Source organism: Perca flavescens, chromosome 7 (assembly GCF_004354835.1).
Source record: "Perca flavescens isolate YP-PL-M2 chromosome 7, PFLA_1.0, whole genome shotgun sequence".
NCBI classification, from domain to species: Eukaryota; Metazoa; Chordata; class Actinopteri; order Perciformes; family Percidae; genus Perca; species Perca flavescens.
In genome coordinates, this window is record NC_041337.1 from 37771758 (window position 1) to 37784928 (window position 13171).

Sequence of the window (13171 nt, forward strand, 5' to 3'; positions counted from 1 at the left end):
TTTTGGGTGTACGCTGGAAATTTGGTGTACGCACTTTTGATAAAAGAGGGCCAATGACACTATTGGCAATAGAATATATAAAGGCATTAGCATTAGTAAGGCGACACAGAAAATACTTTAACTAAATAAACTAAGTGCTTAATGTTACGCGGCTTGATTACTGCAAGATAATACGGACAGCACTAACACTACGGTACTGTGTGTGTGTGTGTGTGTGTGTGTGTCTGTGTATGTGTCTCTGTGTGTGTGTTTGTGTGTTTCAGGCTCGCGTGGCGCTGGCCCACGCGGTGCAGGCGTCACGTCACGACAGCAGTCTGCTGAGAGAGCAGCTGGAGGAGGAGACGGAGGCCCGGGCCGAGCTGCAGAGAGAACTCTCTAAAGCCAACGGTCAGGTGGTCCAGTGGAGAACCAAGTACGAGACGGATGCCGTGCTGCGGATAGAGGAGCTGGAGGATGCAAAGTACGTAGTAGGGCGTTGACATTTCACCCAATAATAAGAATAATAATATCATGTTTGGACACGAGTCCAAGAATGTAAATGGACTGTTTTTATATAGCACTTTTCTAGTTTTAACGACTACTCAAAGTTCTTTAACATAGAACAGGAACCATTCACACACATTCAGACACTATGGCCGATGCTGCCATACAAGGTGCCACCTGCTCATCAGATAAACATTCACACACATTTCCACTTCGATGGCGCAGCATCAGGGGCAACTCAGGGTTCAGTGTCTTGTCCAAGGACACTTTGACATGGGACTGCAGGGGCAGGGATCAAACCACCACCCTTCCTATTTACAAGCAACCGCTCTACCACTGAGCCACAGCCACCCCAAAACACCTGGCTGCTTGGTTGTGTTGTTTGCAGGAAGAAGTTGGTGGTCAAACTGCAGACTGTTGAGGAAGCCGTGGAGACGTCTCACGCCAGATGTTCCTCGCTGGAGAAAAGCAAGCAGAGTCTGCAGACGGAGATCGAAGACATGGTGGTGGAACTGGAGCGATCCAACGCTGCTGCTCTGGCTCTGGACAAGAGGCAGCGCAACTTCGACAAGGTCAGCAACACCGAGTGTAACCCCGGGGTTCTGCATGCTACATTTCGGACTTTTTAAGACGTTTTTAATGGCATGAGCGTGGCGTTTCTGTTGCGTGGCGTTTTCTATGTCTTTATTTAAACACTTATTTTGGGCAATTTGGTTAAAAGAAACCCATATTTCTGATATGAAAAATATAAATAAAATAAAATTCAACCCTTTTAGGCCTTATTTTTAGAATATTAAATCCAAGACGTTTTTTAATACTTTTAAGGCCTCACGAGAACCCTGTTCACATGATTTTAGACAAAGTAGGAAATGCACTACAAGTACGCTACTCACCACATGTAGACATAAGACGAGCTTTTGTGTGATGCAGGTGTTGAGTGACTGGAAGCTGAAGTTCGAGGAGAGTCAGACGGACCTGGAAGCGTCCCAGAAAGAGTCCCGCAGTCTGAGCACCGAGCTCTTCAAACTCAAGAACTGCTACGAAGAAGCTCTCGATCATCTGGAGACGGTGAAACGAGAAAACAAAAACCTGCAAGGTACGCTCCCCCCTCCCTGGGTCTGTCCTCTTCGTGCGGAGTAGCTGCACAGATAACTTTAGTTCTTTGTTGTCTTGGTCATTACAAGGGAAGGTCTTGAATCTCTTTGTTTGAAACAGCAACGTGGCATCATGACTTCACGTAAACATGCACGGCAAATTTCTAAAGCCAAGTGGCGTGTTACCTGTACGCATTTTGAGCTTTCTACGTGTATGTCTACGCTGTATACAGCAGACAGCAGTCTGCAACGGCACAGCGTTAACATACACGCCACTTTCTAAAGCTACGTGGTGTGTTATCGCGAGACTACGTCTCTAAGTCCTGTGTCTGACCCATCCCCCCCGACCAACCTACCTACGCAGATTTTCGCCCTTTCATACAACTCGCTACGGCGTCAATTCACACACAATGGCAAGGTAATGTAAGTCAATGGAGGCCAAACGGCGTTGATAAACACGCTATAAAGTGAGTATGCGTCCTGATAACACGCCAATAATGGCATAAGAATTGGCATGACATACGTACGCCACTTCATCACTTCAGTCTGGAAACAGAAACATTGGAAACAGTTAAGACTGAGCCTGTTATACATTAGGAACTAAGTTTGCGACCAAAAGTATACCTCTGTGATACTGTGTATGGACTTGATACACGTGTACATGTGGACTGTGCTTGATTCCAGATGAGATCCTGGACCTGACGGATCAGATCAGCCTGGGAGGGAAGACCATCTACGAGCTGGAGAGAACCAAGAAGATCCTGGATGTGGAGAAGAGTGATATCAGAGCCGCTCTGGAGGAAGCAGAGGTAATAGAAAACATTCCGGTCAACTCTCTACTAGTCTCGCTTTGCCAGACCTTCCTCCACAGTGCTGCAGAGGAAGGATCATCGTGTGCGGTGCTAAGCTCCAGACGGAGCCACGGTGCCTCTGCTAAATAGTCTCAGGAAGGAACTTGTTTTGGTGGAACATGTGTACGTTCAAAAGTAGTTTTAGTCGTGCAACAGAAAACTCCGATTGGACAGGTAGTCTAGCTAGCTGTCTGGATTTACCCTGCAGAGATCTGAGGAGCAGTTAACCATAGTCCTCACAAATCAGCCGGAGGTTAGAACGCCAACACAGAGACAGAGGAAGGGGACGCACATCTGGCGGTACCGGAGCTATCCCGGAAGTGGAACGTAGTGGATAAAGACTAACTCTCTACAAACTAAACTATTTCCTAAACTGCTGTAACGACCTACTCTCTGCCCTTTAGGGAACTCTGGAGCACGAGGAGAGTAAGACGATGAGATTTCAGATGGAGCTGCAGCAGATAAGGTCTGACATCGAACGCAAGATTGCAGAGAAAGACGAAGAGATTGACAACCTCAGGTACCACACATTGAAAAAAACAGTGTAAAGGCCCGGACACACCACTGGACAGCCTGGTGAGGTCGGTGACTCTAGTCTGTTCGGTGTGTCCCGGGCCATCGTCAGTCGAGAGAAGCCGTCGGCTTTAATTTGGGCCGATTTTACTTGTTGAATCGGCCAGTGGGCAGTTGGACTCAATGACAAATCTGATTGGTGGAGTGCTAGCCCTTGACTAGTGAATCAGTGCACTTATGACGGGATGGTTTAGCGTGACTAGAGTCTCTCAAAATCTTTTAAACTGACCTTTGTTGATCTGAGATGAAGACAGATTCAGTAACTACACCGCCTGTTTCTCTCTTCAAATGTTTTTAGGAAAACGTTTTGGTGAAGTATTTTAGTACAATATGAGATTGGATTCCGGCTTTAAAATTCGGAAGCAGCCAGACCCACGTGACGCGAACATACACCCAAGTCGGCGTCTCTTCGGTGTGTTCTGAGGAACTTTTTGGATCTTGGGGAGCCGACTGATCAGTCCGACTGGCTTTTCTCTCGGTTGGCCGTCGGGTTGGTGTGTAAGGGGCTTAACACCAGAAAACTAAACTTTAAAGCTTCAAGTTTACCAGTGGAAGACCAGACAGCCACAGGTCGCGAATTGGGCACAAACCCCTAAAATATTCAGTGAAAAAAATAAATAAAAAAACGTTCCAGCAAACTAAATACAAAGCCACATTTGGCCTCATGTGAAATTGACAATAACTGTTGTTTTGACTTGGCCTCGGGTGTCTCTAACGCAGAGTTATTAAAGGAAACTATAACTAAAATAAGCAGTGACAAAAAATATTACTTAATTTAAAACTTAAGGGACAAATCTGGCGCAAAATTAACCTAGGGGTTAGTAACACATCAGTCGAACCACGATCGCCGTGCAACAAGTAACCAGTAACATAGTTCAAGCACGGCATTCGTGGTTCGCCTGGTCCTGGCTGTTTTCCCAAGATGGCATCCACCTGTATACGTGAACAGTACTGTCTTTATAATCTATCTTTTTAATAAACTGTCTGTACACTTACAGAGTTCTCAATGCTTGGGTTTACATGTAGGGACCCTCATTATATTACCGTGGAAGTGTGGTGATATTTTGAGCCTTGTTAGTGGTGTAGAAATAGAGGTTTATTTTTACTTTACCCTCTGCCCCGGCGACTAGCGTTATAAGCTATTTAGCAGTTTGTGCTAAAACTGGTCACATTCAATTAGCATGAAAACATGTCCCAGAGAACGGTCGACTCGGTAAACATGTGTTATTAACCCCTAGGGTCATTTTGCACCGGATTTGTCCTTTAACAAAAACTAAATCCTTCAAGAAAAACTAAATTTGAATGGAAACTGTATTGCCAGGTTAAGAAAACAAAATAAAAATCAACGCAAATCATTTCAGTTTCAGTTTTTTACAGGACCTGAACGGACCTGACATGAGATGACGTCGCGCTGAAATGGCTTCACATCGGACACTAAAGTAGAGAGAAGATTAAACGTTTTACATCATGGCTTTTCTCAACCATGTATTCTGTATATTTATGTAGCTACATACTTCTGAAACATAATTATACAATTTACATGTTAAGAAAAACTACTTTAAAACTTAAAACTAAACCTTTTCTGAAAATTAACTGAAACTAAACTAAAATAAATTGAAAAGTCAAAGTTAAAATTAAATAAAAGAACTGAAATTGAAAGAGATTGTGCTGACTCCTCCTCCCATCCTCAGTCCATGAATCCAGTAAACACATGAATGAACTAAACTGTGACTGTCCTTCCTTTGCCGTACCTGAAGTTGCTGCATTCTGGCTGCTGTCTGGAGATTCCTTCGTGCACAACTCATATTCTTCCAGATGTTTCAGACCAGATGTTGTAACAGCGGCCATGTTGTGTATAGTTTAGGGTCCTCGCCACCACCAGACCAATCAGCATTGAACAGATTGAACATGTAGCTGGACTTGAATGACCTTCTTTTGACTGAAAGTACTGCCAAACAACAACTTTTTCTGCTCACCAGATCTATGTCCACTTCCTCACAGCCTACTGCTCACCAGATCCATGTCCACTTCCTCACAGCCTACTGCTCACCAGATCCATGTCCACTTTCTCACAGCCTACTGCATTGAACGCTCCACCTACATAAACACATTCCCGTAATCAACGGCGCCGTCACTACGGTGACCAGCGGAGCACGCCGAGTGCAAGCGTAGGGTTCGGTTCCCTGGGATCAAATTCTAAGGTTCAGCAGAAACCAGAACCCCGTCAAAAAGCCCAATATTCAGCTCAATCTGAATCCTGGATTTGATGCATTTTTTGCTCTTCTCAAAGTTTAAAAAAATGTAATTGCCGTTTTTTCACTTATTTGTTGCTTTTTCCACGAAATTCTTGTCATTTTCTTCTTAAAACTTAAACTTTTCTTTACTTATTTGGACTGCCAGCGCCCCTAGCATTTGCCTATACTACCTATGCCCCTGGCCGGCCCTGGATGCATGCATTGGAGTATTAATACTAGTTCTGTCCACCAGGCGGAGCCACCAGCGCTCCCTGGAGGCCATGCAGACCAGCCTGGAGGCTGAGGTCCGCAGTCGCAGCGAGGCCGTTCGCCTGAAGAAGAAGATGGAGTCTGACCTGAACGAGATGGAGGTTCAGCTGGGACACGCCAACAGACAGGCAGCCGAGAGCCAGCGCGCCATCAGACACCTACAGACACAGGTACTCCTATCAGACACCTACATACACAGGTACTCCTATCAGACACCTATAGATACTTTTATCAGACACCTACAGAAATAGGTACTTCTATCAGACACCTACAGACACAGGTACTCCTATCAGACACCTACAGACACTCCTATCAGACACCTACAGGTACTCCTATCAGACACCTATAGGTACTCCTATCAGACACCTACAGGTACTTCTATCAGACACCTACCTATCAGACACCTATAGGTACTCCTATCCGATACATACAGACACAGGTACTCATATCAGAAACCTATATGTATTCCTATCAGACACCTACAGGTACTCCTATCAGACACCTACAGACAGAAGTACTCCTATCAGACGCCTACAGGTACTCCTATCAGACACCTACAGACAGAAGTACTCCTATCAGACACCTACAGGTACTCCTATCAGACACCTACAGACAGAAGTACTCCTATCAGACACCTATAGGTACTCCTATCAGACACCTACAGACAGAAGTACTCCTATCAGACACCTGTAGGTACTCCTATCAGACACCTACAGACAGAAGTACTCCTATCAGACACCTATAGGTACTCCTATCAGACACCTACAGACAGATGTACTCCTATCAGACACCTACCTTTACACTTTCTACAAGGTTTTAATACTTTAACTACATTTTCCTGATAACATTTACATACTTTTACTGAAGTAACATTTTCACTGCAGGACTTTAACTGTAACAGAGTATATTTACAGTATTAGTACTTTTACTGAAGAAAAGGATGTGAATACTTCTTCCACTGCTGGTGTCAGCATGGTTAAACGCAGCTGGCTGTGCCCTGTGTTCTGTCTCACAGGTTAAAGAGCAGCAGGTGGACCTGGAGGATAAAGTCCAGCTGACCAATCAGCTGAGAGAACAGGCGGTCCTGTTGGAGCGCCGCTGCTCGCTGATGGCGGCCGAGGAGGAGGAGCTGCGAGCCGTCCTGGAACAAACCGACAGAGGACGCAAGATGGCCGAACACGAACTGGTGGAAGTCACCGAGAGAGTTAACCTGCTCACTACTCAGGTACACACACACTAATACACACTAAATACACACACACACACTAGTACACAGTAAATAGACACTAATACACACAGGCACACACACACACTAATACACACAGGTACACTGATACACACAGTAAAAAAAGAAAAGAAAAGAAGGGTACTAAACAACAATCGGGGACATTAAAGAAGGGCTTGTTTATTGTTAAGGCCATATGGTCAAAATTAAATGATTTGATAATAATCTATAACTATAACAATAACTTATTTCACTAGTAAACTGCTGTTGAACGACAAATGCACCACGATTGATTAATTGATTGACACAGGGCTGCAGCTACCATTTCTTTTCACCGTGGATTAATGAATGGATGATGTTCTGGATGAATGGATGAGTAGTTGGTTAAATGTGGATCAGTGTTCCCCAAAAAGTCCCAGATGACGTCATCACATGTCTGGTTCTGTCCCAGAGGAGAGAAGAAACTAGAACAATATTCACATTTAACACGCTGGCAGTTTACCTGTTTTATCATAATAAATGACTCAAACTGATTAATCGATTGTCAAAATAGTCAGTGATTAACCGATGAATCTTTGCAGCTCTTGACAGACAGATTACTTACTGCCTGTTTCCTGTTTCCTGTTTCCTGTTTCAGAACGCAGGTCTGATGGCCCAGAAGAAGAAGCTGGAGGCTGACGTGTGTCAGCTGACCGGAGAGATGGACGACGCCTTGCTGGAGAGTCGCAGCGCCGAGGAGAAAGCCAAGAAGGCCATCACTGATGTCAGTCCTGACCCCTGACCCCTGACCCTTGACCCCTGACCTCTGACCTCTTACCCAAGCCCTGATTGGTTCTCGAGTGGTCCTCATTTGAATAAAGTTAAACTTTTGTCAACTTTGTTTTGCTTGCCTCGGCAATCCGCTCTCCTCTCGTCCTATCAGGGCTGTGTGGAAGCCTACTGTTAATCTAACTTTTCTCTACATTCTTATCGACATTGTTTTAAATTTTTTTTCTTAATTTTTTCGGTGTTTTTTCAATTCTTTTGACCCTTTCTTTAACCTTTTTTATCGTTTTTTTCCAAAGTTTTTGTCTCTTTTATTGACAATTTTGATGCTTTTTCCAACGTTTTCTTCCAATGCTTTTCTTTTCCTTACACTTTTAAAATGTTTGTCAATTGTTTTTAAATTTTTTAAATTTTCTGACATTTTTGACGCTTTCTTCAACCTTTCTTTCTATGCTTTATTTCAATATTTTACTTGCTTTTGCAGACTTTTTTTCTTGCTCTATCCGACGTTTTTGACACTTTCTTCAACATCTCTTTTTCCAACATGTTTAATTATTATTAACCTCCTCCCTTCTCCTTCTCATCTGTCCTCCCTGTTGTCTGAAAGCTGTTGAGTTGTACTTCTGGCGGGAAACTCTAAATCGTGTGCATGCGTGTGTTTTGAGCAGGCGGCTCTGATGGCCGAGGAGCTGAAGAAAGAGCAGGACAGCAGCAACGTGATGGAGAGGATGAAGAACAACATGGTGTCCACGGTGAAAGGTACCAAACAACACAAACACACTGGGATGAGGAGTAGGACCGGGCATCCAGAACCGCTTCCTACATTTAGGTTCCTTCTATCCTGCCGTCCTTCCCTCCTTTTCTTTCCTTCCCTCCCTATGTACTTCCTTTATACTTTTTTCCCCTCCTTACATACTTACTTAAAAACTTACATAAAGTCTAGAGCTGCAAAATGAGAACAATTGCGGACATTGTCTTGCTGCTTTATTAAGCAGCAATATAAAGATCATTGTGGGACTGGCTCTAGTGGCTGTAATTCTGCACCAAGGCCGAATTTCGGGAAAGAGACTTCAGATACAGTATTAGGGGACCACTAAGGACTATATAAAAGAGACTTCAGATACAGTATTAGGGGAACACTAAGGTCTATATAAAAGAGACTTCAGATACAGTATTAGGGGACCACTAAGGTCTATATAAAAGAGACTTCAGATACAGTATTAGGGGAACACTAAGGTCTATATAAAAGAGACTTCAGATACAGTATTAGGGGACCACTAAGGCCTATATAAAAGAGACTTCAGATACAGTATTAGGGGACCACTAAGGTCTATATAAAAGAGACTTCAGATACAGTTTTGGGGGATCACTAAGGTCTATATAAAAGAGACATCAGATACAGTATTAGGGGGCCACTAAGGTCTATATAAAAGCATCCAAAGAGCACCATATCATGGGACCTTTAACGGTGTCGGTGTGTCTCTCTCAGAGCTGCAGGTCAAACTGGACGAGACGGAGCAGATGGCGCTGAAGGGAGGAAAGAAACAGCTTTCTAAACTGGAGACAAGAGTGAGTGAAAGAAAATCCTCCAGATTGTCACAACGACTAACGTTTTGTGGAAAAGATTTCTGTTTGCATCGCAGCGTTTTGGTTGTAGAGTCACACCGTTGCTGCGTTTTTGTCGGCCAAGACGATTGTGATTGGGTTAAAGAGATGTTTTCTCTGAGCCGGATGCTGTGTGTGCAGGTGAGGGAGCTGCAGACGGAGATGATGATGGAGCAGAAGAAGAGCGAGGAGTATCAGAAAGGAGTCCGTCGCTACGAGAAGAGAGTCAGAGAGCTGACGTACCAGGTCTACAACTATTCCAAGTGATGCTGTACAGTTAAAGGTGCTGTAGGTAGGATGGTGAAGATCCAGGACTTAGCCAAAGAATTTAAACATCAACAACTTCTCAGTCCCTCCCCCCTTTCTGCTAAAGCCCAAAACGGTCCCATAAGCCCCTCCCCCCACAAGGGAAAATGAATGTGTGTGCATGAGCATTGATTGACACGCAGTTAGACACTCCCCCTGGCCCTGATTGGTGCATCTGAACAGTTAGACACCCCCCCCTGGCCCTGATTGGTGCATCTGAACAGTTACACACCCCCCCTGGCCCTGATTGGTGCATCTGAACAGGGAGCGGTGGATTTTTGTAAATCTCACTCCAGGCTGTAGGTGGAGCCAGAGGAGCTGGATTTATTTTAAATGACCTGCTTCATGTAGTTCTACTGGAACATAGGGTCAGTTTCAGCAGATATGACAGAAAGGTAGTTTTATAAGTCTTACTTACTGCACCTTTAATTGTCTCAGAAATACTTGCAATGAACACACTATACTATGACTTTATGCCATTTTTTTCGACATATACATTGTCCAGATGCTGTGCAGATGTCCTGGGGTGTCTGTGTGTGTTTCTCATCGCTTGTCTTTGTGCTCCTGCAGGCGGAGGAGGACAATAAGACTCTGCTGAGGATGCAGGAACTCATCGACAAGCTTCAGACCAAAGTCAAGAGCTACAAGAGACAAGCCGAGAACGCTGTGAGTCTTTGTTACGGCCAGTGAATCAAAAGTGAGATGACACAGGTCACAAGCACACGTCAGAGTTAAGGTACGAGTCCAGAGAGACAGACTCTAAAAGCCATGCCCACCGGAGGGGAAAACATCTCTCCACCCCCCGTTGACTTAAATTGTTAAATTGTAAATTAAAACGTTTCCTCCTTGTCTGCCTACAAGCTGCTGTGTGACAATATTCACTACCAACAATGTAAAGAACCCAGAACTTAAGTTTTTATAAGCTGCCGACCATAAAAAAAAACGGAGCTTTTATGAAAACAAAAGTGGAAACAGATGTGAGGAATCAGCAGAGAGAATGGAGAGACACTAACCTAACGTTATGTCTGGCGTGTTAGCTTAAGACAGACAGATAGTTAAGCTCAAACTGACATTTGGATGTTTGACCTGGTAAATAAATGCTGCAAACGTAACGTTAGCTTAGCACATTTCACTAAGAGGAAACTTAATAAAAAAAGGACGGAACAACTTGTTCAGCCGAGGAGCGATCAGATAAGGGAAGCAGGTACAGACTGATGGCAGCATTAATGTAGCACAATATTTTCTGTGATAACAGAATCATGCCCTACATTAAAGCCTCCACATGATAAGCTATAGTCTCTTCCTAGCGGTGTGCAGAGAGCAAAGCGTAGCGCAGGTACTAGTCATCAAGGGAGGCAAGGATGCCAAGTAACGACAGCTGTTATCTCATTGGTTGCGCTTTTGAAAGGTCAGCAGCAACTAGATCAAAGTTGAAATAATTTTAACTTTGAGCGCAGCGCAAAGCGGCAAATCCGAGCGGATGCATAGCGCCAGGGTAGCCCCCGTAGGAAATCAATGGAACGTAGTCATGTGTAATGTAACAAAAACTGTGTAAGTGCTCGTTGCAAAAGAGCTGTGTTAGTCATTGAGGAAGTGGTTAAAAGTACTCCGGGTGACCTCTGATACACAGAAAGTTAAGCTTAAGTCATGAAAATAGTCTAAATAGGCTTTTATGGCGTTGAGGTGCATTGTTTGAAGGTTGCGAGAACGGACGAAGAAGTTGCAACACACAGAGACCCCGACCTTGGCGTGTGTGTGTGTGTGTGTGTGTAAGATACCAATTTCTTTCTAAAAAACAAGAAGACACCCCCCTGTGAGGATAGGATAAAAGCTTGAGGGAGAGAAGAGATCAGGGCTCATAATTTGGAGGAGATCTTGGTGGACGAGCTCTGACTTGATGTCTGTTGCTAGGGAAACTAAGTCTCTGTTTGTGAACCCACAGCTGTGTTATAACTCTTATTCTGGACTCAGTAAACTTTCCTTAACTGAACTATTCATCTCAGATTGATCCTTGTGTTCTGGCAAACTTCAGTCTGGTGTAAGAAGGCGCGGGAATCAATATGTCAGATTTGACAGGCTTTAGGGCCTCATTTTAGACATAATTCCCAACAGTAGGCAGCTTAAGTCAGTGCTAAAAGTTGACTGGAAATTTGGAAAAATGATTTTCTATGATTCTATGATAAGTTTCCAACTGCTGTAACTGTAGTTTAAAAAAAAGTCCTAAAAAATACATAAGAAAATAATTCCCAGTGGCTTAGGCTCGATCAGTGGTGTCATTTATTGTATTGGGTATACTGTGTATACCTGCGTATCACATAGACCACACCACTGGGCTCGATGGGTCACCAGCGGGAAACCCTGAAATGATACACGGATTCCAACCGTTCTCTGGAAGACGGTTGAGTTGCAGTAGAAAACTCCCCCAATAAATCCCAGCTGTTGTTCCTCTGTGTCCACCAGGAGGAGCAGGTGGGCTGCACCACGGTGCGTTACCGGAAAGTGCAACACGAGCTGGACGACGCCGAGGAGAGAGCTGACATCGCCGAGACGACCGTCAACAAGCTGCGGATCCGAACCCGCGAACAAATCAGCAAGGTCGCCTTGGTGAGGCACACGCACGCTCAGTTTGAGTGTCAGAATTCAGACAGACAGAAAAGTAAAAGTGAATAATTTGGGGTGATTTACCACGTTTCTCTATGTAGACTCTGATGATGTTATAAGTGTAACAGTGATAACTGGGCTGATACCTAGATAGATAAATTTTTTTTAGTGATCCCAAAAAAATGGGAAATAATGGTGTTTCAGCAGCAAAAATATCAGACACACAGCACATATACAGAGTATACATTAAATAATAGGAAACAATATACATTAAATAATAATTGAATACTACACGAGCAATATTTAAAATATATACAATTTGGAAATAAAATGTACCACTGATTGAACAGATATAGATAAAGTTAATGTACAAGTTGGGGAGTAAAAATGTACAACAGTTTCCCTAGTAAAGATAGGGCTGGGTTGAGATAACATATTTCTGGGTTCAGATAACAGATTCTCCAGGTAAAGGTGCATTATGAGTTCCTGCATGGTCACTTCTGTTGACGTTCCACTGAATTCAAAACAAAACAGAGCAAGCTCGCCCCTCCCCCCATTTTGGTCCAAAAAGTTCCTCAGAACTCTCTTCTAACCGAAGAGACGAGACGTCTCCATAACAGCAGGCGGCACTAATCTGTATTGATGCCCAAAAATGAAAACCGGCAGCTGATTGGACGAACGCGTCATGTGGGGTCTGGCTTCTCCAGAAATTCAAAGCCAGACTGTCATGGCGGCTCGTTCAGAATCCAATCTCATATACAGTACAGGCCAAAAGTTTGTACACACCTTCTCATTCAATGTGTTTCTTTATTTTCATGACTATTTACATTGTAGATTCTCACTGAAGGCATCAAAACTATGAATGAACACATATGGAATTATGTACTTAACAAAAAAGTGTGAAATAACTGAAAACATGTCTTATATTTTAGATTCTTCAAAGTAGCCACCCTTTGCTTTTTTTGATAACTCTGCAAACCCTTGGTGTTCTCTCAATGAGCTTCATGAGGTAGTCACCTGAAATGGTTTTACCTTCACAGGTGTGCTTTGTCAGGGTTCATTAGTGGAATTATTTCCCTTATTAATAAAAATGAGAAAGTGTGTCCAAACTTTTGGCCTGTACTGTATATTATAATAATTCACTGAAACATGTTTCTGAAAACA

At 43.6% G+C, this 13171-nt stretch overlaps 1 protein-coding gene across 1 annotated transcript in view; it reads left to right on the forward strand.

Moving 5' to 3' along the window:
* Positions 1–13171, forward strand: part of LOC114559337 (myosin-7B) — a 49390-nt gene that overhangs the window by 33864 nt on the left and 2355 nt on the right. Inside the window, exons 32-44 of the mRNA XM_028583922.1 lie at positions 264–460; positions 872–1055; positions 1414–1579; positions 2262–2386; positions 2833–2948; positions 5489–5675; positions 6521–6730; positions 7368–7493; positions 8164–8254; positions 8985–9064; positions 9242–9346; positions 9977–10072; positions 11867–12010. Of these exons, the coding sequence (XP_028439723.1) occupies positions 264–460; positions 872–1055; positions 1414–1579; positions 2262–2386; positions 2833–2948; positions 5489–5675; positions 6521–6730; positions 7368–7493; positions 8164–8254; positions 8985–9064; positions 9242–9346; positions 9977–10072; positions 11867–12010 (1827 nt within the window). The remainder of the gene's footprint in view (positions 1–263; positions 461–871; positions 1056–1413; positions 1580–2261; positions 2387–2832; positions 2949–5488; positions 5676–6520; positions 6731–7367; positions 7494–8163; positions 8255–8984; positions 9065–9241; positions 9347–9976; positions 10073–11866; positions 12011–13171) is intronic.